Below are 21,983 nucleotides of genomic sequence, written 5' to 3' on the forward strand. Positions count from 1 at the left end.
TGTGCGTAGGGTCTGCAGGGCAAGTGACAACTTGAGATGAAATGAAACCCGTGGCCGGTTATTATGGTACACGGCTCAGCTTGCATTTGCACAACAGTGGAAGGCGATCTGATGTGTGTCCAATCGATAGGTGGACACCCACAGATGTCAGACATAGAAGGCAGGTGATCGTTCTTTGGCACTTGTCATACAGGGAGAGAGCAAAGGATCCCGGCTGATCCCGGCTGATCCCGGACGGTGTTTGAGAAAAGAGTGCGAAATGGTGTTCTGATGGTGGTGGTTGTGGATCTGAAAGTCGTGATTGCACCTTACTTATCAAGACGATGGACAGGCTGTACTTAGCGCCGCAAGCGCCAGCCCATTACACGGCAGTCGGCGAGGAATGTGATTATCTTTTTGACCAAACCCTCGTTGTTGTAGAGTCGGAGAACCAGTGTATATGCGCGTAGAACTGGAGGAAGAAATCCCTGAACTGAACTGACATACGAATACATGTACACCAAAACAAAAAAAGTCCTACTCTATTCATGTAACTGTCCGATGCGTAATCATGAAATGAAATGAAGCGCGACGACGTAGCCGCTCGCAATACCGGTGTCCTACAAACCTGCTCACACAACTGGGACCGTATATAACGAAATAGGTCCCAGACATCCTGACGGCCCATCCGTCGGATTCAACTTGTACACAACCTACATTGACAATAACACCATCAGTCCCGTTCCACTCCAGAAAAAAGGAGACTCACATTATTTCCCTGACAAGCATAGAAAGCCCCCTGGAAATTAACCACCAACTGTGCACCCAGCTGACTATTCTCCGTATCACTCTGTATCCGGAACCCCGAAAACTCTGCACATTTGTTCGTCGTGCTCCCGCTCTGTGTAAAGGAGAGCGCGCCGGAGGTTGTACAAGTCGGCTCGGGGACGGAGTTGATGTAGACGCGGTAGGGGGAGGTTGAAGTGGGTGAGGAGAGGGCGTAGAGGGAGCCTTGGGAGAAGTAGAAGAGGGCTGGGGAGGAGGAGCCGTAAAGTGCGCCGTTTAGGAGGACGGGCTAGTTATGACGTCGTTAGTCGGGGATGGAGATAAAATGAGGTTGAGGAGTGTGAGGGCTTACGAGGAGGTTCAAGGTACCAGGTGAGACGGAAGTGGATGAGACGAGATAGAAGAGCGGTGTGCTAGCTCCCGGAGGGACGATGGCGGATACGAGGAATGGGAGGGCGCTGGCAAGGAGGGCGACCAGGGAAGTGTACTTGATCTTCATCTTGTCCTTGGGATGGCGGATGGCATTTCTGACGCTTTTAAGTAGACGTAGACTAAGGGCCGCGGATATGTGCCGATGCCGAGTTGACTGTTCATCAGAGAGCCCGCAGGAGACATGCTTCAAACGTAAGTAAGAAACATCAGAACTGTCGTTTGAGTGACTTGCTTGACGTCGTTGTCACTGTCAGTGGCGGGAGCGATTTTTCCCACGCTCCCCCTTCTGAGTTTCTCCCGTTTCTCCACACCTCCTCCTCAATTCTAGCCAGAACGCGTCGTCTCGGCCAAGTTCTGACGCTCGGGCGCAAGATGTACGTGGTTTTATTTTCGGTATTTGGTCCTGACTTGGTCAACAACAAATATGCAAATCTAAAAAAAAACATCCCAAGAACATTCTTATTCGGAACCAACCCGAACTCGACAGAAAGCTCGAGCGGATCACATACACACGTGAACCGTACAAATCCACAAAATTCACTTGTATCGTGGTACGAGAGACTACGAACGGATCCGCAGCCAGTCCACTTCCAGGCTCTCCCTTTCAGGGTTTCACAGTCCTAACGGCACTTCCGAGTCACAAACACAATTTAACGACACCCTTCCCATTCCATAAGTATTTACAAATTTACTTCCCATGGTGATAATTATCTCCCGACTTGACGCCACTTTAGGCATAACTACGGGACTTATGACCAGGCAAGCCGACGTCGGCAGATGACTACCCCACGGCCCTTACTTTTTAGCATCAGTTGCTGTCAACTATACGTATGAGGCGAAGGTATAAAAGTCTACCTCACAACCCAACTTCTCACCAACTCTTCATTTCTCCCAATCGTCCAAAATGAAGTTCACTCCACTCGCACTCCTAGCTTCCGTCCTCACCGCCGTATCCGCCACCGTCGTTCCAGGAGCTAGCACACCCCTCTTCTACCTCGTCGCATCAAGCACCACCTCTTCCGCCAACCTCCTCGTAAGTACTGTCCCCCCCCCCTCTCTTCCTTTCCCCCACATACTAACGACCCACATCCCTCCAGCCCGTCCTCCTCTCAGGCTCCCTCGGCACCCCCTCCTCCTCAACCCCCGCAGCTCAATTCTACTTCTCCGGAGGCTCCCTCCTGGCCCTATCCTCCTCCACCTCCTCCCCACCCACCTCCTCCCCCTCCCCACCTTACAAAGTCTACTACAACTCCGTGCCCGCATCAGATTGTACCACTTTCGGACAACTCTCGTTCATACAGGGGAGCACGACGAATAAATGTGCCCAGTTTACTGGGTTTGAGTTGCAGAGCGATTCGGAAAACAGTCAGCTTGGAGCGCAACTGGTTGTTAATTTTGTGGGCGGGTTTTACGCTTGTGCTGGGAATGCTGTGAGTTTCTTTTGTTGAATTAGGTGGTTGAAGCAAGCGCTTACTGTTTATTTTTTTTGGATAGGTTTATTATAAGTTGAACCCTACGGATGGACCGTCCGGGTGTAGCCCTGTTTCGCTGTACACTGTCCCCGTCATTGATTAGATTGAGGCCGGGAAAGGTGATGCCGATGACCTTTTTTGTTTTGGAAAGGAAAGGGAGCCTGAGGGCGTTCAAGTTCCAAGTACGGCTCGTCGGACTTGCGTTTATATCTTTTGTTATTGCGTATCGCATTACGGACAGTTTGGTGGACATGGTAGTAGGATTCAATCGTGTTTTTTTATTTTACAAAAGTTGGTGAAATGACATGTTCTGGCTATACACACCTAGAGACAGCCACCATCTACAACGTGCCAGGTTCCAAAAACACCGGCCAAGAGATGCTGTTGCCCAGATAATCAGGCTCGACGAAACATAGTAAGTAAGGTGAAGCACAACGCACATTAACACAGGACATGGGACCGTTGAAATGCAACCCATTGAAATCGGCTGGCGTGGAAGAGCACATGACGTTCCATCCGTCGGCGTAGTCAAGATTTATCAGGTGGGCGTCAAAGCGCTATCACAGGAAAATGTGTAAGTTGCGGGTGGATGCAAGTATAGATTGAAATGTACGTACCCGGAGACCGGATCCTGGAGCTGTGCATCCCTATAAAAAAAAGAATCATCAAGTAGAGGTAGAGGCGAAGGTGACTAAGTCATTAACTGACTTTATCCGTAAATCTATCCCAGAAAGGACGACACCCGCCTTCGTCAAAGTCGACTATCCAATGACCATACGCCCCATGATCCGCTCCCTGTGAGTTGAGTATTCAGTAACAGTGAAAGGGGGGGAATTCAGCAGAAACATACCTTATCCTCGCAATAAGTCGGCTTCATCTTCCAACCATGAATCTCAATCTCCGAAGTCCAACACGCCTCCATAGGATCATAGTCACCAACCAAGGGACCCAACTTCGCCCAATACTTCCTCGTTCCGTACCGCTCGCAACGCTGCGAGCTCTCCAATGCCAACCAATGAATCTGGGCGCGTTTTCTTGCTTCTTCCCTTTGGCGACGCTCCCTCTCCCATCCTTGGCGTTCAGAGTCCCATTGGCGCCGGATGGAGTCTCGGACAGCGGGGCTGAATATACTTTGAGAGGCGGCGCATTGGATGAATGCACCGACGAGTCCACCGATGATGAATATGATGATCATGAGGGTTGTGCGTGAGATGCCTGTTGAACGTTGAGGGCCTGATACTTAACGGTTCAGTCGTGATGCAAAGTAATGACGATACCATTTTTATTGTGTGAACGACCCGAAGGTGGGATCAAGGGGTCGCTCTCTGAACCATCTGTACTGCCATAAGGCGGTGGTGAACTGGAGGATGATGATGGATATGGTTAGTTTTATACCTTTGGGTTGGATGAGAAATGGCAAGGGCATACTTACTCGGTCGAGGATGCCATAGACGTTGGTGGAAGCGAGGTTGAGAGTTGGGTTGAAAGCAGTTCTGGTTGGTACTCCGATTTAGGATTTGGGTGTCTAACATCGGCGCTCAGCGCTCAACATTCAGCGCTCAACGTTCAACGTCCACGTTGATCATGACAGCCTACAATCATCACAAGCCTGAGTCGCCTTTTACTTGAACGCGTGGGCACGAGGTTCAATCTTTTTAGTATTGAGGGTGGCCGAAGAGTCGGACGAGCCTGAGGTCGCCATTGATTAATTACATACAGCTACCACACTAGCCGGATAGCGCTCTACGTCCATCCAAACTCAAGAATATAACATGTCCATGATAGAGGAATTTCTATGCACTAAAAAGACAAGTCCGACCTTCAATATGATCCCCTTCCCACAAAATGTTTCCGACCACCGTCCTTGACTTGACCTCCCCCGCGAGCCCCAATCCGAACTCGATTTACACAACAGGGACAGTGTACAGCGAAACAGGTGTACACCCTGACGGTCCATCTCCAGGGTTAACCTTATACACAACCTACATCCACAACACCATCAGCTCCTTCAACACCAAAAAACGTCATCGGACTCACAGTACTCCCAGAACATTCATAAAACCCCCCCTGGAAATTAACAACCAACTGTGCGCCCAACTGACTATTCTGAGTATTACTCTGGATCTGGAACCCAGAATACGAAGCGCATTTATTGGAGCTGCTGCCTTGGACGAAGCCTAGGCCTCCGTAGGTTGTGCAGCCTGTGCTAATAGGAGAAAGGGAGAGGAGGACGCGGTAAGGTGGGGAGGAGGTGGGGGAGGATAGGGCGTAGAGGGAGCCTTGGGAGAAGTAGAATTGGGCTGGGGGAGAGGAGGAGGAGGAGGGGGAGAGGGTGCCGTCTAGGTGGACGGGCTGTGTGAAAGAGTGAGTGGGAGTGAGTGGGTGAAAAAAGGGAGGAGGGACTTACGAGGAGGTTGGCGGAAGAGGTGGAGCTTGAAGAGACGAGGTAGAAGAGGGGTGTGCTTGCGCCTGGTGGGACTATGGCGGATACGAGGGATGGGAGAGCTGCGAGGAGGGCGAGCGGAGCAAATTTCATGATGTTTTGTGGGCTGGGACGGTCGAGCTGGGGAGTGGGGTAGTGTGGGGCACGCCAATCGGCTTTATATGCACCTTAGCATATATTGTTGATAGTTCTTAGTTGGAAGTTCCACTGAGTACCAAGCAAGGGCCGCGGGGGTAGTCATCTGTCCGGGGTCACTGCTACTGCCCGCACGAGACTACTCGAACACTGGGATCAGAAATTTAATGGCGTTCGTCCGATGGTTGGAGGGAAGGGCACTCGCCGCTGTCGGACAAGTATGGCAGATGGGTATCACGAGGCTCTAGAAACCCAGAAGTGGTGCAGGATTTCACAGTAGGAAACGAACGTGTGGCCAAGGAGTTTGAGAATTATGTCGGTTTGACAGTAGGAAAGAAACGTGTGTTGAAGGGCCAAGGAGGTATAACTGTTGACGTTGACTGTGGGGTTGATCAACTTTCGTCGTCATCGCCTTCACACAACGACCGCCATCATCACCTTGACTGATTCTTCCAAGTTCTCAAACAGAAACAGAACAGTTCGAAAATTCGAATCTCACACGGTCTGCCGTTTGGTCTCCAAGGTAAACCCGACTTCCATCATCATCACTCTTGTTCACAATGATTCGATTCAGAAGATTACGAAAACGGCCCGATTAGCAGGAGGCCCTTGAAGAGGACAAAATCCAAGACACCTGTGTTGTTCTCTTCACTCTAAGGGCCCTATGTCTGTATATGAAATTTGATGGATGGCGAGGCGCGCTGTTAACTCGTGGTATGGCCAAGAACGCAATGTGCAGGGTTCGGCAAAAAGTACGTTCACGTTGCGTTTAGGTCTCAGTGTCAGTGTAACTCAAAAACGTCCTCTAGGTCTAGGCTGAACGATCACACGACGTCCAGCTGGCTGGCCCTGCTGGCCCAAGCTCTAAGTGTAACTCGGACGCCAACTTGGCGCCGCAAAGGACCGTAAACGTTCTGATCTAAGAATATCATTATCAGTTGCAGCATGCCGTTAGCCACCGTTTTCTGTTCCAGGCTGTTCCCTTTCTCTTCCTCTCCTCCCTCTCTTCCTTCCTTTCCCTCCCGTCGTCGTCGTCGTCGCGGGAGCCAAAGATGGCGGATACCAATAGGACCTCCTACACACTGGACGCCTTCGAAGCGCAGGTCATAGCCGCGTACAACACCCCATCTCCATCCAGTGAGGGCGGAGACCCGTTCGTCGACCATCCTTTGGCTGCGGCAGTGGAAGGAGACCAACAACTCCTCACGACGACTACGAGCTTCCCAAGTCTAAGGGCCCAACGATCATCACGAGCAGACGATGCTCTGTTCCATACTCCTGTTTCTGCTCACAATCCCAACCCAAACCTCGTGAATGCCGAAGACACAACCCTCCTCCCACCGCCACCCCTCCTCTCCGAACGCTCCTCACTAACAGTACTAGGCTCCTCCGACCTCGATCTTCAAGGTCCAGTAAAGGAATCATCCCAACTGGCTCTTCCTACGTCCAACTCCACCTACGCTGAGCCCACATCAGATTCAGAATGGCAACGTGGAGAGACGGGGAAGAAGAAGAAGAGGAGTAAACTCTTTTGGATCGGGGTAGGTTTGGGTGTAGCGGTGGTATTATTCCTAGCCGTCTTCTTGCCTGTGTTTTTTGGAGTTGTCAGGAAATCGGGGGGTTCGTCTTCGTCTTCGTCTTCTTCTTCTTCGTCTGGAGGAGGAGGAGGGGGTGGTGGGACGGGTGGGAATGGGGGGAGTACGAAGGGTGTGATTGTGAGTGAAGATATATGAGGGGAACGATGTTGCTGATGATGACTATAGACAGGCGGCGACGGGTCCACCGTAACGATGGACAACGGAACCACATTCACCTACCACAACTCCTTCGGCGGCTTCTGTACGTTCCCCTCCCTTGCCCTCCTCTTCCTCTCCTCCTTTCCCACTCTAACACCCACACCCTGCAGGGATATCCGACCCCACAAACCCATTCAACAACAACGCCCAACCAAACTCCTGGACGCCCCCTCTAAACACATCTTGGACATGGGGTAAAGACCGTGTATTCGGTGTCAACCTCGGAGGATGGTTGGTCATGGAACCATTCATCACTCCGTCTTATTACCAGAAATATACGGGTGCGGTGGATGAGTATACGCTTAGCACGCTGATGATTGCTGATACGGGTGCTGGTGGGGGGTTGGCGCAGTTGGAGGCGCATTATGATACGTTTATCGTAAGTCTCTCTCTCTCTTTCTTGTCTCTCCTCTTTGTCTGTGAACGTGCGCTGACAAGCTCTTTCCCCCCCTCGTTGTATAGACCGAGCAGGACATTGCGGAAATAGCAGGTCCGTCGTTCTAGCTCCCGCCTTTCCTCCCCATGCTCATCCATATACAAAGGTGCCGGTATAAACTGGGTCCGCGTCCCCATCGCCTTTTGGGCTATCGAGACATGGGCTGGGGAGCCGTTTCTGGCTAGGACGTCGTGGAAGTGCGTTTGTCTTCTTTCTCCTCCTTGTACCCCCCCTTTCCCTTTTTGCACTTATTTTGATTTGCACGGGGCGTCTGCCTTTTTTTTCTTGGCTTGAGCAAGTTTCTGCCTTGTTCGCTCTATTTCTTGACTTGCGCGAGCGTCTTTGTCCGCTTCCCTTTTCACTTTTTACGACGCCCCTCCCTCTTTCTTTTTTTCTTGAGCCAAAGGCTGATGGGGCTTGGTTGACAGATACTTTCTCCGATTCTTGGGCTGGGCGAGGAAGTATGGTCTGAGGGTGTGTTTGGATTTACATGCCGTTCCTGGGTCTCAGAATGGGTATAACCATTCGGGGATGTGAGTATGCTCCTTTTCCCCCGCCCCGGCTGACCCACACCCTCTCAGGCTAAACGTCGTCAACTTCATGCGCGGCAACATGGGCCTCGCAAACGCCCAACGAACACTCGACTACATTCGCGTCCTAACAGAGTTCATCACTCAACCGGAGTATCAAGACCTCATTCCCATCTTTGGGATCGTGAATGAGCCTACGGCGGGGACGGCTGCTCTGTCAAACTTTTACCTCGAGGCACACAATTTGATCAGGAACATTACGGGGTTGGGGGCTGGTCATGGACCTGTGAGTTACTTTTTCCATCACGATCAAACAAAGAAAGGGCAGGTGTGCTGATTGAGCATGTGTAGTACATCGCCATGCACTCTGCATTTAACGGTGCCGGTGACTGGGTTGGTTTCTTGAAAGGCGCTGATCGGATGATATTGGATGAACATCCGTATTTTGCGTTTGGGGGCGTGAATACTAGTCCTGTTAATACGACTGGTACGACTGGTCAACCTGGAGGGACGTGGCCTGCGTTGGCGTGTAATATCTTTGGGCAGCCTACGGAGGATGCGTGAGTTCCTTTTTCTTCTTCTTCTGTTCGACAGGAAGGGGTCTGACAGATTGGTTGATAAAGGCGAACTTCGTTTGGAGTAATGATTGCCGGAGAGTTCTCAGCTGCGCCTAACGACTGTGGGTTGTTCATGGTCGGTGTGAATGTTGTCTCTGCCAACCCGCAGTGTCCCGAATACGACGACTGGGCTAATTATTCGGACGCGATGAAGGCGGGGTTGTTGAATATGGTTCTGGCTACTATGGACGCGTTGGGTGATTGGTTCTTCTGGACGTGGAAGGTCTGTTTTGTCGTCCCCTCCCTTGCTCTCTTTTCGCTGACTGAGAGGTAAATAACGCAGATCGGACCAGACCAATCAGGAAACATATCATCCCCCCTATGGTCCTACAAACTTGGCCTTGCAAATGGTTGGATCCCCACAGATCCACGTACAGCCCAAGGCAAATGTGCCTCCTTCGGTGTATCCATCGACCGCTTCTCAGGAGACTTCCTACCCTGGCAAACGGGCTCCGTACCCTCCTCCATACCAGCAGCGTCGTCAGTGGCGTATCCCTGGCCACCAGCAACCATGACGAGCGCAGACGTTTCTGTGAGCTTGTTGCCTACGTATACGAATACGGGGCCGGTGATTACGATGCCTGTGCCTACGACGTTTACGAGTGCGCCGAGTAGGGTTACGAGTGGGTTTGATGGGTGGTTTGATCAGGCTGATACGGCGGGTGGGGTTGTTACTGTGAAGGGGTGTACTTATCCGAATGAGTACTCGCCAACGTTTGCGGTTGTGCCGACTGCGGCTTGTACGGGGACGTGAGTGTTGGTGTAGGTGGGGATTCGGGGGATGGCTGCAGATGGACACATGTAAGGATTTCGGATGGACGGTTAGTATCTAGTGTGGATGCAGCTGATAGCTGTTACCTGTCGTTTTTCGGATGGACTTCTTGTTGGATTGTATGTACTTACGCAGACTAGGAGGATACAGGAACATTTGCTTCACCCCTATTTGGTTGTCTTGTCGTTACGATTGAGTTATAAACAAAAAGTAGTGCGCTGACTAGCACCCGGACCAGATTAATGCATCCTGCCCAAGGCTTTTCTGTGAAGGTCGTGCGCGTTTTACCAGTGCCAAGAGCGACTCTGCGCTTTCCATATGCGTAGTCCACGTCCTTTTTTCACGTTGCAACCTGTTGGCAGTCTCGTGACTCGCGCATCATCATCATGGGCCCAGCACGTTTACGTCGCCTTGAGGGTCATTCGCGTTGACGTTGAGCGCCTGCTTAGGGTAGCAAAATGAGCCTAATCGAAGCCGAGCCCAGGGTTCCGGAACGAGTGGCAGGAGAAAGCCGTGACCAGGAAAGAGAGTACTTCAACAAAAAATCCCAGAGCTAGCCAGCCACTTATTTGCGCGTCTGGTACACCAAAATTTGAAAATCCGATACATTCATGCCTTAAAGCAAATTAGGTTTATCAATAATGTTAACGCTTGCCTTCTCGAGCTCAATGCCAGCCTCCGATTCGGAGCTCAACCCGATGATGAGCTTCGGCACTCTCGAAGACCTGTCCCTCACACCACCTTTCTCGAAATCTGATCCGGTCTGCTCAAAGGTAGTCCCGTGTTTCCTGTCAAAACGTAAACAAACGAATGGAGGGATAGGATTTTGCGTAGGCGTACTCGGGCCCGATTATAGTGATGAATACAACGAATGCGGTGACTGTACCGATGAATATCCCTTGCACCTGCGATTCCGAGTTAGTAATTCCGAAACAAAATTCGTTCGCTTCATAACACGGACCTTTGCGTAATCCGGAACAATGATCTCTTGACCATTTTCGTAGATGGTAGTTTTAAAGTGATGACCACCGACTGCAGTATTGTGTTATTCAGGAACGCGTTGGCGCAGAAACATAGCAGCTCACTGGTTTCTATTTGAGCAGAGGCAGCAGATATTATCTATTCATCCAACGCATTTGTTAGTGCGATTTTCTTAAAATTCTAGAAGCTCACGTTTCCAAGCTGATATGCGACACCGGAGAAGGTTACGCGGAAGGCGGGTGGTGACATCTCGGCAAGCTGAATTGGAATCTATGTTAAAAGTCAATGAGAGAGAGCAAAGTCGACAGGAATTTGAGGCTCACCACACCCCACGCGCCCTGTATACCAAATTGAATGCAGAAAGCGCCAGCTGAAAGCATAATAAAAGAGCTTGGCAGAATCCAGAGAGGGATGAATGCTGCGTCGATGAATGGAGTGAGATCTCAAAGGGCGAGACACTTGAATAAATCACCTCCGGCGAGCAAGACCATCAGACTTCACGAGTTTAGTTACACCTGGGTAATAAATGTGGGGCACTTACATCATTGTTAAGCGACGACCAATCCTTTGACTAAGAATTCCTGCGAATATACCGCCTCTGTGAACGTGTTATTGTATCGACCGACCCTAGATTTTGAACACGCACGAAAGGGAGCCCTGAACACAGGGGAAGGCGACACCCACCTAAGCAGAATCCTTGAAATATAAACGGGGTACTGACCACGCTTCCACATATAGTAGCAATCGTTGCATCACGCGCCGTGAATCCCTTTGTGGTCTCCAGGAAGATCGGATATAAATCCTAAGGAGTGGACCATCGGGTACGTCGAATCACACTCGCTTATGGTATTAGGGACTAAATACCTGAGAACCATGAGAGAGAAAGTTGAATCCTGAATTACGGCACAGCGTGAGGTAGGGCATAATCGTGACAACCATAGGTGATAAACACATACCTGCCATGAGTAAAACAGCATAAACGCATAACGCCCAATGCCTTTTGAGCATTTCCTTCATATTTCTCATGAAGGCCCTTGTCTTGTTTGATGTATCGATTCCGAAGTAACGCTCGACCTCCTTTGCGCGTAGTACGTACTGGCTCTCGGGCAGAAGGGAGCGTAGGAAACAAGTGATAAAAGATAAACCGGAAGCCGTCCAAAACAATACTCTCCAACCCTGCTTGACTTCCGGAACGATGAGTAAGCTGACCAAAGCGGCGAAGAGATATCCGCAAGCGTAACCCTGTTGTAAAAAGCCGCTGGCCATTCCACGAGCTTCGATTGGAAGATTTTCAAGCGCGGTTGACGCTGCTAATCCCCAGATCCCGCCCATTCCGACACCAAAGAGAGACCGAAGTATGAGAAATTGTTTGAATGTTTGAATGAACCCGACACCAAGCTCGAGAGAAGAGATGAAGAGGAGATTACAAACTAGGGGCCATTTCCGTCCGTAGCGATCCGAAATTATGCCGAATATGACCTTGGAAAGTCATGAGGATCGGTGATCAAAGACGGAGAGGTGGGGCATACTGCGCCTAACGATCGGAATAAAAGAGTGAGGGTAATTGCGGTTGTCTACGAGGAAGTGGAGTTGTCGTGCAATTGTCATGAGCTGTACCAAATGATTGGTGATGCATTGGTGACCCACAATTTGGTTAGTAGATTTGTTGAACTGAACTTCAAACTGCTCGATGCTGAGAGGCACAGAGAAAAAGCCGAAGGCAGTTGAAGTCCATGCCAGCCATCTAAGAGTCTGAGTCCGCCACGATCACGTGAATTTTGAAACGACGTACCCAACGAAGAACTGAGCCCATTGAACCCAAGTCAAGTCACCAATAACAGTGAGCAGATTTGTTTGCTGTTTCTGCTCTCTGCGGGGTATCAGATTCCGTAGGAAGAAAGGTGCCATGATGGCCACAAGGAAGCGTGAACTGTTATAAAGCACCTTCATATCTCCATTAATTCCCCGTCCTGAGAAATTCTGCCCACCTGACTGTGAGATCGGGTTTCAAATATTAAACTCAGTGGGTGTCCGGTCTTGTCTCGGCTTCAGCGTTGGCCTAGCAATTCAGAAGACCACCCAGGAAAGAGGCCCTCATCAGGTAAAATAACATTGGCAGAAAGTCCTAATGTGCCAATTTAATCGGAAGCATTCAATTAGAGGCAATAGTTGGGACCTTGAAATCAAGGTATTTAGAACGCTTTTCCCAAGGGGTTATATATGAGTACGCGTTACTGCTATTTGCCAAATACCAGTAAGATTCCACTCCAAGGCTTGAAGTGGGATCGGATGCGAGCGATTTCAAATCCAAAGCCTGTTGCTACTAGCGAACGCAGCCTCTATAATAATAATCGATCTATTTCCCTGTCTGCGAAGCCCCATTTTGATGACGTTTGCTTTCCCTTCAAGGTTGGTGGATCAATGTTGGATAGTATTTGATGCTTCCGAGCGAAGAACCATGTCGCACATACTTATGTACAGATCTTGGGCGTCCTGTTTCTGTAACTGAATCTCTACAATAAGGCATTCATTCATGATTTGAGTTAAGCGGAAAATGGAAGTGTAAGTCAACAGCGCTAAAATCCGATCACGTCGAAGACTCGAAACGCGTAATGATTGATGACATGTGACCTGAAATTTGACTCACGTGAAGTTGGCGATTCGATCACGTTTCAACCCTTTGCCCGCTCTGCCGCTACCTCAAGTTAGCGGAAGTTGTGGCTAGACTCCCCACTCTGAGTTTGTTGTCATTTTCAGATCGCTCACTGGCTGTTATCAGATATCATGATTCTGTGTCGGCGATAACCTGATTCTCCGTGTCCTTCCAGGTCGCCTGTTCACGCACTCGTCGGGACTCCGGGAGTCTGTCAGTGATTCCGTAAGTTATGTACCAGTCTGAATTGAATCGGGCACCTTTTGCTTTTCTTATCCGTCTCGCCTCCTCTCTCGTAACGCTCATTGGTTTTATTATCAGCCCCTTATCTTACTTTCCTCCAACAACAATGGGGGACCTCATCTCTGCCTCGGTATCGTGACGTGCTCTCTCTTGAGTCTCAACTCGCAGTCGCAATTTGACATTCGTTCGTCGCAAAAATAAACACAATTCCTCCCGAGTAGAAGGACCAGCGCGGGCGCCTAATCGATAAACATAGCTCACGTCAGACACATGGTTTGATCTCTTTGATATCGATGTGCATATGTTATTTTTACTTATCGCAGGTGACCCAGTTCAACTCGAGCCTCGTACTAATGTAACGAGTTTTTATAGAGGCTGTTCTTGCTCCGTCAACGCAACTCAAACGTAGTTGCGGAGGAGGGTCAAGGTGAGCGATGATCTCATTTCCATTCTAACTTAGCACCCTCAGGGCCGCATAAAGGAACAGTCCTCGAATCATTCCAAATATAAGTCGGGACCAACGTGGTGGGATCTTTATCATATACTGCCACGCCTAGCACTCGTTTGCGTCCCCTTCCCCCCACCTGCGCGGACTTGACTTTGCGATGTCGAACAGGGTCTCTCAAAACTTGGACACCTCCCAAGCGAAGATCGCCAACGACTCTGACCCGTTCACTGATCCACCAGCAGCACAAACCGATAATGAGGTGGTGTCTTCATATGGTTCCCAGCTAGCGACGGGAGCTGTCCCCCAGTCTGCCAATGTTGAACCTGACGATACGGAGGTTGTCACAACTCAACCAGTAGACTCCTCTTACCAATCGGACAGTACCGCGCTCCAACCCCCAGTGCCCTTCGTCATATCAGAGCGCTCATCGTTATCAGCCCTTGGCACAAATGACCTCGGCGCGTCGAAGGAGTCCCAGCCCCTCGCCTCGGTCATTGTCCCAACATTGCCCGCCGGGGACAGCGCTGAAGTATTTGGAGAGCGCCCAGCAGACTTGCAACCTGAGAGAAAGCGGCCCAGGAAATTTTTTTGGTTGTTGGTTGCAGTGGCTGTTGTGGTACTGATCTTCCTCGCTGTCTTCCTTCCCGTATTCTTCGTCGTTGTGAAGAAGTCGTCGTCTGCAGCGAGTGGGTCGGGTGGGTCGACGGGGTCGGGTAAGCCGACGAAAGGGTCGCCCTCAGCCTCCAACGCTATCGTGAGTTTCCTTTAGTTGCTCAAGGATTTATGTTTGACTTGCTGGCGGCCTTGAAGACTGGGGGGAACGGCTCAACAGTTACGATGGCGAATGGTACCACCTTCACATACAAGAACCCTTTCGGCGGATTCTGCAAGTCGTCCCACCACCTACCCTGAGTCTGCTAACACCTCTTCATTTCTAGGGGTCGAAGATCCTGCTAACCCATTCAACAACAATGCACAGGCCAACTCGTGGACACCGCCCTTGAACACCTCCTGGACGTGGGGTAAGGACCGCGTATATGGTGTCAACCTTGGAGGGTGGTTGGTCATGGAGCCATTCATAAGGCCCGATATATATCAGCGCTACCCGGGTGCAGTGGATGAGTTCACGTTGAGCACTCTGATGGCAGCGGATACGGCGAACGGCGGGTTGGCACAACTGGAGACGCATTACGACACATTTGTCGTAAGTGTTTGATTTGTGGCATTGTCGCGAACATTGACGAAGCAATTTGATGTAGACGGAAAAGGATATCGCCGAGATGGCAGGTTTGTGTTCTGTCTTCTCACGTCCTTCCAAGAGTAAAACTCACCGATTTAGGTGCCGGCCTCAACTGGATACGTGTTCCCCTGGCGTTTTGGGCTATTGAGACGTGGGAAGGGGAACCGTACTTAGAGGGGACATCGTGGAAGTCAGCTTTTTATCCTGCTTTGCTGTGCGAACTGCAACTAATCCATCCCAACTGTAGGTACTTTGTGCGTTTCTTGGGTTGGGCACGAAAATATGGGATGAGGGTGTTTCTTGACCTACATGCCGTTCCGGGGTCGCAGAATGGTCAGTTTAAGAACTTGGCTCACTACTGGTACAGTCATTGACCCGCGTTCTATTCCAACGACAGGCTACAACCACAGCGGAGTGTGAGTGTCCATCGTCGTTTGCCTTCCCTTCCATCTAATGATCTTCATCCTTGACGCAGTCTCGGTGTGCACAACTTTCTTCAGGGGATCATGGGCCTTGCCAATGCCCAACGAACATTGTACTATCTGCGCATCATAACGGAGTTCATCTCCCAGCCCCAATATCGAGATGTGGTCCCGATGTTCGGAATCATCAACGAGCCTACTCTGACCATGGACATCTTGACGCCGTTCTATCTTCAAGCCTATAATATAATTCGGAATATTACAGGAGTTGGGGCAGGAAAGGGACCTGTGAGTTTGGTTTCACCATGATTCAGGACATTGGCATTTATAGCTCCGTCAGTACATTGTCATTCAGGACGGCGGGTTCATTGGCGATATTTCGCAGACCGGTTACTTAGCTGGTGCTGATCGCATGGCTTTAGATCAACATCCGTATTTCGCCTTCGAGGGCATTACTGACCCAGTTGCTGTCGTTGGGCCATCTGGACAATATGGCGGGAATTGGCCAATTCAGGCATGCACTAATTGGTTGCCGGGTGCGGAAGCTGCGTAAGTGCTCGAGTTTCATTTTGAGTTCACCTTTTGAGGGAAACGTTGGCATATAGTCGTGCGGGTTTCGGAGTGACTGTTACGGGAGAGTTCTCCGCCGCTCTTAACGATTGTGGCTTGTTCATGATTGGGGTCAATGTCAATTCGACGAACCCTGAATGCCCAATATACGAAAACTGGGAGAACTATAACGATACGATGAAGCAGGGCGTGATGAATGAGGTCCTGGCCAGTATGGACGCGCTCGGTGATTGGTTTTTCTGGACCTGGAAGGTAATCACCTCACCTTAGCCGCTTCTTTTGCGTGTAACACATGGGCATGATAGGTCGGCCCAGATCAAACGGGCAACATTAGCTCACCGTTATGGTCTTACCAACTAGGCCTGCAAAACGGATGGATCCCTACAGACCCACGCACCTCTCAAGGTAAATGTGCGTCTCTCATTACCGCCCCCGCCGATCCTTTCAATGGTACCTTCCTTCCGTGGCAAACAGGAGGCGTACCTTCTTCCATCGCCGCCTCATCCTCAGCCTTGTACCCCTGGCCTCCAACAAGCATTTCGAGCGCGGGTTTGTCTGCCAGCCTGTTGCCGACGTACACAAATACTGGGCCCATAACCACGTTGCCTGTGCCGACCTTCACTGGGGCAGCGAGCAAGGTGACACAGGGTGTCAATGGATGGTTCAACCAGGCTGATACTCAAGGCGGGATTGTGACCGTTGCGGGGTGTTCATATCCGAATGAATATTCTCCCACGTTCGCTGTGGTTCCCACCGCGCCTTGTACAGGGGCGGCAGGGCCGACTGCCACTACGAAGTAACTAGATTATGGTGTGTTACGATCTTGAACATTTTCACGGTTTGGACGTTCACGTTCAGTGCTAGTAGTATGTTAGATTATGACTCTTCCTCAGATAGATGGCGGATGGGCTTCAAAAGGATTACTATAGCTATTATTTACGCATGGACCGTTCCCCCATTCCCGCGGCCTTGCTACACTTACTATTGCTGATCTACCTCGTAACTTACCCCCTCATTCCTTTTGCCTGTCTGCGTTGTACAGTACATATTGTCCTCGGACCCAATTATGGATCTACGTGAAGATTGTCGAAGGCTAAAACGTACTCCTCGTAGGTTAGTCATAAAATATTTCCCAGCTTTCTTAGTCCAAGAAAGAAAAGCCTAACAAATTCAAACACTACTTTGGCTATCATGGGAATGTTCCATACACCGTCAGATGGAGGTCACGACCACAGAATTCCGTTGGGTCCCCTTGACATGTTTGACCGCACTGGCTATCATCGACCTTTACTCCCCTTGACGGCGAAATACTATTGCCGCAGACTGTAAAATATCAGAAACCTTCATGTTATCGGTGAGGTGAATACTTGCAGCATTGACTCCCATACTCAAGGCCGGCCAACTTGTAGTTGGATGTGCAGGCCGAGGCGCACATTTCAACGGTCATCAATTCATCAGTGAAAAACGTCCCATTGAGAGAACGCGAAGTGGCGTTGTTATCACTAGGGATTTATTTGTACTGACAACAATGGGGGGAGAATGAGAGAACACACGTGTAGCATCCGTTATACTGCAAACCGTTCACTAATGGCTTGTTGACCGGCGTCACCGGGTGGCCGTAGGAGTAGATGAATATTTTCCAGAAACCCCCACATGTCTGGGTACTGTTTCCTGCGCAGGTCATGTTACACTCATTGACGTTTGCAGGGGTTGCTGAGCTCTGGATGCTGTAGCCGCAGTCTGAAAACACCAATGAGATTCTTTCAAGGAGCGTGACTCGGAGTAAGCGCGCATACAGCATTGCTGGAGCAGAGATAGAATCAGGGTTGGCCAGAGTGAAATAAGTAGGGCGCACGTTTCCATCTTCAACACCTCAGTATGGGTAGCTCCCGTTCCCACCATATGCAAGGCATTGGGCCGGGGTCATTTCAGCGGAGCTATGAGTGACCGCGAGCAGAGTACGCGGATTCCCGGTATCACTAGAGAAATAATTAGAAAACAATGTTAAAGATTGTGTTGTAACGGACTTGTAACAACCAATAGGGTTCCATCCAGCAAGGGGAGATTGTACAACATGCTAAGAAGGAGTCAAAAGTGGGAACACACGAAGATATAGGAAAGGCGAGAGAGGCTCACAGCGCCGTTGTTGTTCGACGCCTTCCGCACAACGATGATGAACACGGGGAGGAAGACGGCGAGAATCACAACGAGAATCACGGCGACCGCAATGAGGCGGGTGGATCTTCTAGGCCATCGACCATCCCCTTTTGAAATCGCATGGTGATCCCATTCGTCAGAGTGAGAAAGATCGGCCTCTTGAGCTCCATTCGCCTGATTGGGTGTCGTCAAACTTTGGGTAACCACAGCCTCGTCTGGGGGTTCCATGAAACGAAGTCTAACTTCGGGCGGACGCTTTCGTTGTGCAACCTGAACATCGGTGGTGTGGCCATGCGCGGGTAGGAGATGTTGGATTTCAATCTGCCGTGCAGATAAGGCAGACGCCGAACCCCCAAACGGGACAGTATCTTCTTGGTAATACGCTGGCGGAGCATCAGGAGAAAGGGGGTGATCTGTAGAGGGAACCGTATTTGTAGGTCGGGAGGAACTCGTTCCTCTACTCTTCGCCATTACGAGGGCGTGAACGGGGGAGAATGTGAGGCAATGACATGCTTATGGCCTCAACGTATGAATTAAACGAGGCGCGTGTGTGGCTCTTGAAACCATTCCTGACCCTTCAGCCCCAGGTATGGACTGGTATGTACCAGTGCGGTGCACTGACTTGCTGCACATGCCTGATTTGCGCCCACGTTGCCGAGGTCACATCTCGCCTTCCAGTCGAAAAGGACATTCACATACAGAAGGAAATTTTTATTGGTTCAATTGCGGATAAGAGAGATTTGTCGCATTATCATTCCCTCTCCCCTGGAGTATAGGAAGTGAGGATCAAGCAAGGATCAAGCGAAGCCAAGGAAGGCAGATAACGCACAAGGAAGCCTGATACTGACTGCTGATTGCGAACGAAGTGTTCAATAACTCAAAACGAAATGAGTATGAAGGTGCCGTCGAGTGCATAAGTACGTCGAATGACACGGCAGCCATTCTGAGGGCAAGTGGAATGTTGAATGGAAATTCAAATTTTGTTCAAATTGGACACGATTGATTTGATCACATGACTAATATTGCCATTCCCTTAGCATGCAAAAATTCGCGAACACCAATCCGTCCACGATGGCCGTGTCACCCTCCACCAGCTAAAGGGCTCAAACTACCCTGTTTCCCTTCCCCGCCCACGAGGCTGGCTGGATGTACAATATGAATTGCACCTGAAGCATCCCTCGAAACGTTTTTCACGTTCTTCAGACTTGGTCCTCGCGTACGGCTGTCTATGACGCTGTAACTCACGAGGATATCGTTTGGGTTGACACCCATACGACCGATGCCACTCTTTATTGTTCAATCTGACAACCGATTGCCGAGAAGCTGATGACGTTCGAATGGCAACGTCTCTTGCATCTGGTACCCTCGTTCGATACCTCACTACAACAGTTTGCCTTGGAGGTGTATGAGGTCAAGGACGCTATCCGGGTCAAGAAGATGCAGCTGCCTATGGCCAAGGTAGACGGGAATAACGAGGAGGAGGAGGAGGAAGAGGAAGAGATACACAGAACTCCAAGCTAAGACGCTTCATCAGGTACCCTTTATCAAACAAGAGGCTTTCAAGAAAGCTCACGAGATCCGGATGAAAGCCGACGAAGAGTTCGCCATCGAGAAGGTATATATCAGTATCCCCCTTCAACGAGAACGCCTCGCTAACTAACACTTACGCAAGGACAAACTCGAGAAGCAAGAACAACAAGCAATTGACGCTCAGTACGAAAAGAAACGCAAAGCGTCTGAGGTCGCCCAGAAGATGTCGGTTTGACGCGTCGTCTATTAACCTCACGCACACCGACTCATGAACAATTTTTAGCAACACTGCGCCCAATCCTATGGAAAGCAAGACTGATCTGCTCGGAATTCTCGGTTGCCGATTGATGGCCGCATATTTGCTAAGTAATATAATTGATTTGTGGTATTTGCACCACAATTACATAATATACAGCTATGTTGTTCAAGTGCCTTTCTTCATGGTCTACTCGATGCCTTCATCATGTAACAGGCAAATTACATCATGGCCTTGCTTGCTCGTCTGATATTCCACTTCAATTCATCCCAGGGCTTGACAGTTATATGAGTGTCCTTGTGATTTTTCCTGACAAGTTAATTTAAGGGTACAACTTGCATTTCTATGCGGCACTGTTTTCTTCAGCCAGCATTGAATCTAGTCACATGAATTATATATAAATAATCTTTCTTCTGTGGCGGATGATGAGTCCATCACCCATTTTGCCATTCACTGGAAAAGACTAAAGAAATTTACTATCTTGTTGTGGTCTATTCTGCCTGTAAAAAATATGCATTATTTTCTTGAAGGTCTCTTCAATGGAAGTATGATCCCCACCCCAGGAAATCCTGCAGGAGAGTGGGTTATTTATCAAAAGTGACTGAGGAACAAGACTCACCAGTTCAGCAATGTCTCTCATGTTTACATCCAGTCCAATGGTAATTGATTTCATCTTGAGGTTTAAAATTCCTTCTTTCACTTCTCAATCAGGTGGACCAATCAACATATAGAATGTGATCAAGTCTTCTGGGGCACATCACAGTGTCCTATCATCAAATAAATTATCACAAACAACACTGGGTGTTGGGGAGTTTCATGATAACTTGGAGGCAGTTGTTTGCTGCAACAACAATGCCCACAATTTCTTGCATAGGGGTGCTCATGGTAGCCATTTTTGATTCATTTTTTGTTCATTTTTGTAGACATAGAACATCAAAAATGAAGTGAAAAATGAAGTGAAAAATGGCTACTGTGAACCTGCCCTCCTTGAAATTTTCGAAAATGAGATAAAAAATGAGTGAAAAATGGAACAGCCCATTTTTCGGCACCCTGGCAGCCTTGAACTCTGCACCTTGTTGCAGACCCCACCTTATCTTATCATTTCTCCAATAGTATCTGTCAGCTGCAATTCTTCCCTGAGCCTCAACTAATTGGTTTTCAGTCTATTAAGAGTAATTTATTTTGATTTTTTTGCTCATTCTGCAGTGCAAACGGTGAATAGAATAAAGTGGTTGTCATATCGGGAAAAAAGAAAAAGAACAGACAACACTGAAACACCCTTCAGCAACTTGAAACCTGAACACAAAAAATGGATGAAAAATGGATGAAAAACAGAAACACATCAAAAATGGACACGATGGCTGTTTTTGAAAAATGGCATTTTTGGGATCATTTTTGATGTGTTTCTTTGCCCGTTTTTGATTCTATTTTTCAGAAAAACGAGATGAGAAATGAGATGAAAAATGATTCAAAAACAGTAACTGTGAATGGCACTAATGCCATCCACCCAGTTTGTTTGATAAACTAGTTACCACAACATCATGTGCAAGATGGCATTGCTAATAGAAAGTATGTGAAGTTGTGAGTGTGTCTATTCAAAATTATGTGGGGAGAAGCCTCACATCCTTTTCTGAATATTTCCTGAATACCTCTTTCTGAGTCAGCCACAAATTGATTCAAAAGGTGCAAGATCACAATGAGTCTGCATGAAAATTTGCACAAAATCATACTCATCTTGGGACTTTGGCAGTGACAAAATTACTCTGCTTTCACAAGCACAACCATCCCTGCATGGTCTGAGATGCCACCAGATGCCATTCCATGATTGGAGGCTAGTCTACTGTCATCTGAGAGCTGTGTGAGGCTATAGGGTGGGCTTTGTTGCACCTGGAAGCATTGTAGTGTATTGGATGCAGCAAAACTACTTTAGCACTGACATAGCCATGCACTCAAGATGCTAATGCTTGGAGGTTGGTTGGAGGATCATTGTGTGATGTTTCTTCAAGGAAGTATGTGCAAATGTGCCTCAGTGTTGGTGTATTTTGTCAATTTGAGCCTGAAACATCTTGGGAACATCAAGTAAGT

The 21,983-nt window shown here is 49.2% G+C and overlaps 8 protein-coding genes across 8 annotated transcripts; 3 read left to right on the plus strand and 5 right to left on the minus strand.

The window, feature by feature from the left end:
• Nucleotides 1-548: 548 nt before the first annotated feature.
• LACBIDRAFT_331467 (uncharacterized protein) lies at nt 549-1,264 on the minus strand (the record flags this gene model as incomplete). The annotated part of the gene is made up of 4 exons (XM_001885887.1): nt 549-599; nt 697-726; nt 749-1,054; nt 1,118-1,264. 4 exons carry the CDS (start codon nt 1,262-1,264, stop codon nt 549-551), a joined length of 534 nt encoding a protein of 177 aa, XP_001885922.1.
• An 837-nt stretch (nt 1,265-2,101) lies between these two features.
• On the plus strand, nt 2,102-2,772 carry LACBIDRAFT_331468 (uncharacterized protein; the record flags this gene model as incomplete). The annotated part of the gene is made up of 3 exons (XM_001885810.1): nt 2,102-2,230; nt 2,295-2,627; nt 2,692-2,772. The coding sequence occupies 3 exons, from the start codon at nt 2,102-2,104 to the stop codon at nt 2,770-2,772; spliced, it is 543 nt and encodes a 180-aa protein (XP_001885845.1).
• On the minus strand, nt 2,772-4,152 carry LACBIDRAFT_295225 (uncharacterized protein). The gene is made up of 7 exons (XM_001885888.1): nt 4,102-4,152; nt 3,947-4,029; nt 3,520-3,884; nt 3,378-3,464; nt 3,287-3,316; nt 3,110-3,226; nt 2,772-3,050 (listed from the first exon to the last, which is right to left on the minus strand). Exons 1-7 carry the CDS (start codon nt 4,116-4,118, stop codon nt 2,994-2,996), a joined length of 756 nt encoding a protein of 251 aa, XP_001885923.1. The 5' UTR covers nt 4,119-4,152; the 3' UTR covers nt 2,772-2,993.
• Nucleotides 4,153-4,349: 197 nt separating this feature from the next.
• Nucleotides 4,350-5,230, minus strand: LACBIDRAFT_295226 (GPI-anchored small secreted protein). The gene is made up of 3 exons (XM_001885889.1): nt 5,077-5,230; nt 4,707-5,021; nt 4,350-4,651 (listed from the first exon to the last, which is right to left on the minus strand). The coding sequence occupies exons 1-3, from the start codon at nt 5,203-5,205 to the stop codon at nt 4,574-4,576; spliced, it is 522 nt and encodes a 173-aa protein (XP_001885924.1). The 5' UTR covers nt 5,206-5,230; the 3' UTR covers nt 4,350-4,573.
• A 1,531-nt stretch (nt 5,231-6,761) lies between these two features.
• On the plus strand, nt 6,762-9,568 carry LACBIDRAFT_174798 (glycoside hydrolase family 5 protein). The gene is made up of 10 exons (XM_001885811.1): nt 6,762-6,956; nt 7,011-7,086; nt 7,154-7,422; nt 7,506-7,533; nt 7,586-7,676; nt 7,908-8,012; nt 8,061-8,295; nt 8,361-8,530; nt 8,633-8,849; nt 8,910-9,568. The coding sequence occupies exons 2-10, from the start codon at nt 7,038-7,040 to the stop codon at nt 9,378-9,380; spliced, it is 1,635 nt and encodes a 544-aa protein (XP_001885846.1). The 5' UTR covers nt 6,762-6,956; nt 7,011-7,037; the 3' UTR covers nt 9,381-9,568.
• A 621-nt stretch (nt 9,569-10,189) lies between these two features.
• On the minus strand, nt 10,190-12,287 carry LACBIDRAFT_253303 (uncharacterized protein; the record flags this gene model as incomplete). The annotated part of the gene is made up of 13 exons (XM_001885890.1): nt 10,190-10,303; nt 10,360-10,430; nt 10,484-10,517; nt 10,572-10,649; nt 10,703-10,797; nt 10,852-10,874; nt 10,921-10,975; nt 11,097-11,181; nt 11,244-11,272; nt 11,336-11,858; nt 11,909-11,953; nt 12,027-12,123; nt 12,172-12,287. The coding sequence occupies 13 exons, from the start codon at nt 12,285-12,287 to the stop codon at nt 10,190-10,192; spliced, it is 1,365 nt and encodes a 454-aa protein (XP_001885925.1).
• A 5,016-nt stretch (nt 12,288-17,303) lies between these two features.
• On the minus strand, nt 17,304-18,583 carry LACBIDRAFT_331474 (uncharacterized protein; the record flags this gene model as incomplete). The annotated part of the gene is made up of 5 exons (XM_001885891.1): nt 17,304-17,457; nt 17,509-17,758; nt 17,855-17,934; nt 17,983-18,032; nt 18,092-18,583. The coding sequence occupies 5 exons, from the start codon at nt 18,581-18,583 to the stop codon at nt 17,304-17,306; spliced, it is 1,026 nt and encodes a 341-aa protein (XP_001885926.1).
• Nucleotides 18,584-19,438: 855 nt separating this feature from the next.
• Nucleotides 19,439-19,961, plus strand: LACBIDRAFT_331475 (uncharacterized protein; the record flags this gene model as incomplete). Its single annotated transcript, XM_001885812.1, has 4 exons — nt 19,439-19,570; nt 19,647-19,727; nt 19,785-19,871; nt 19,926-19,961. 4 exons carry the CDS (start codon nt 19,439-19,441, stop codon nt 19,959-19,961), a joined length of 336 nt encoding a protein of 111 aa, XP_001885847.1.
• Between the last annotated feature and the right edge of the window lie 2,022 nt (nt 19,962-21,983).

Source organism: Laccaria bicolor, genomic scaffold (assembly GCF_000143565.1).
Source record: "Laccaria bicolor S238N-H82 LACBIscaffold_34 genomic scaffold, whole genome shotgun sequence".
NCBI classification, from domain to species: domain Eukaryota; kingdom Fungi; phylum Basidiomycota; class Agaricomycetes; order Agaricales; family Hydnangiaceae; genus Laccaria; species Laccaria bicolor.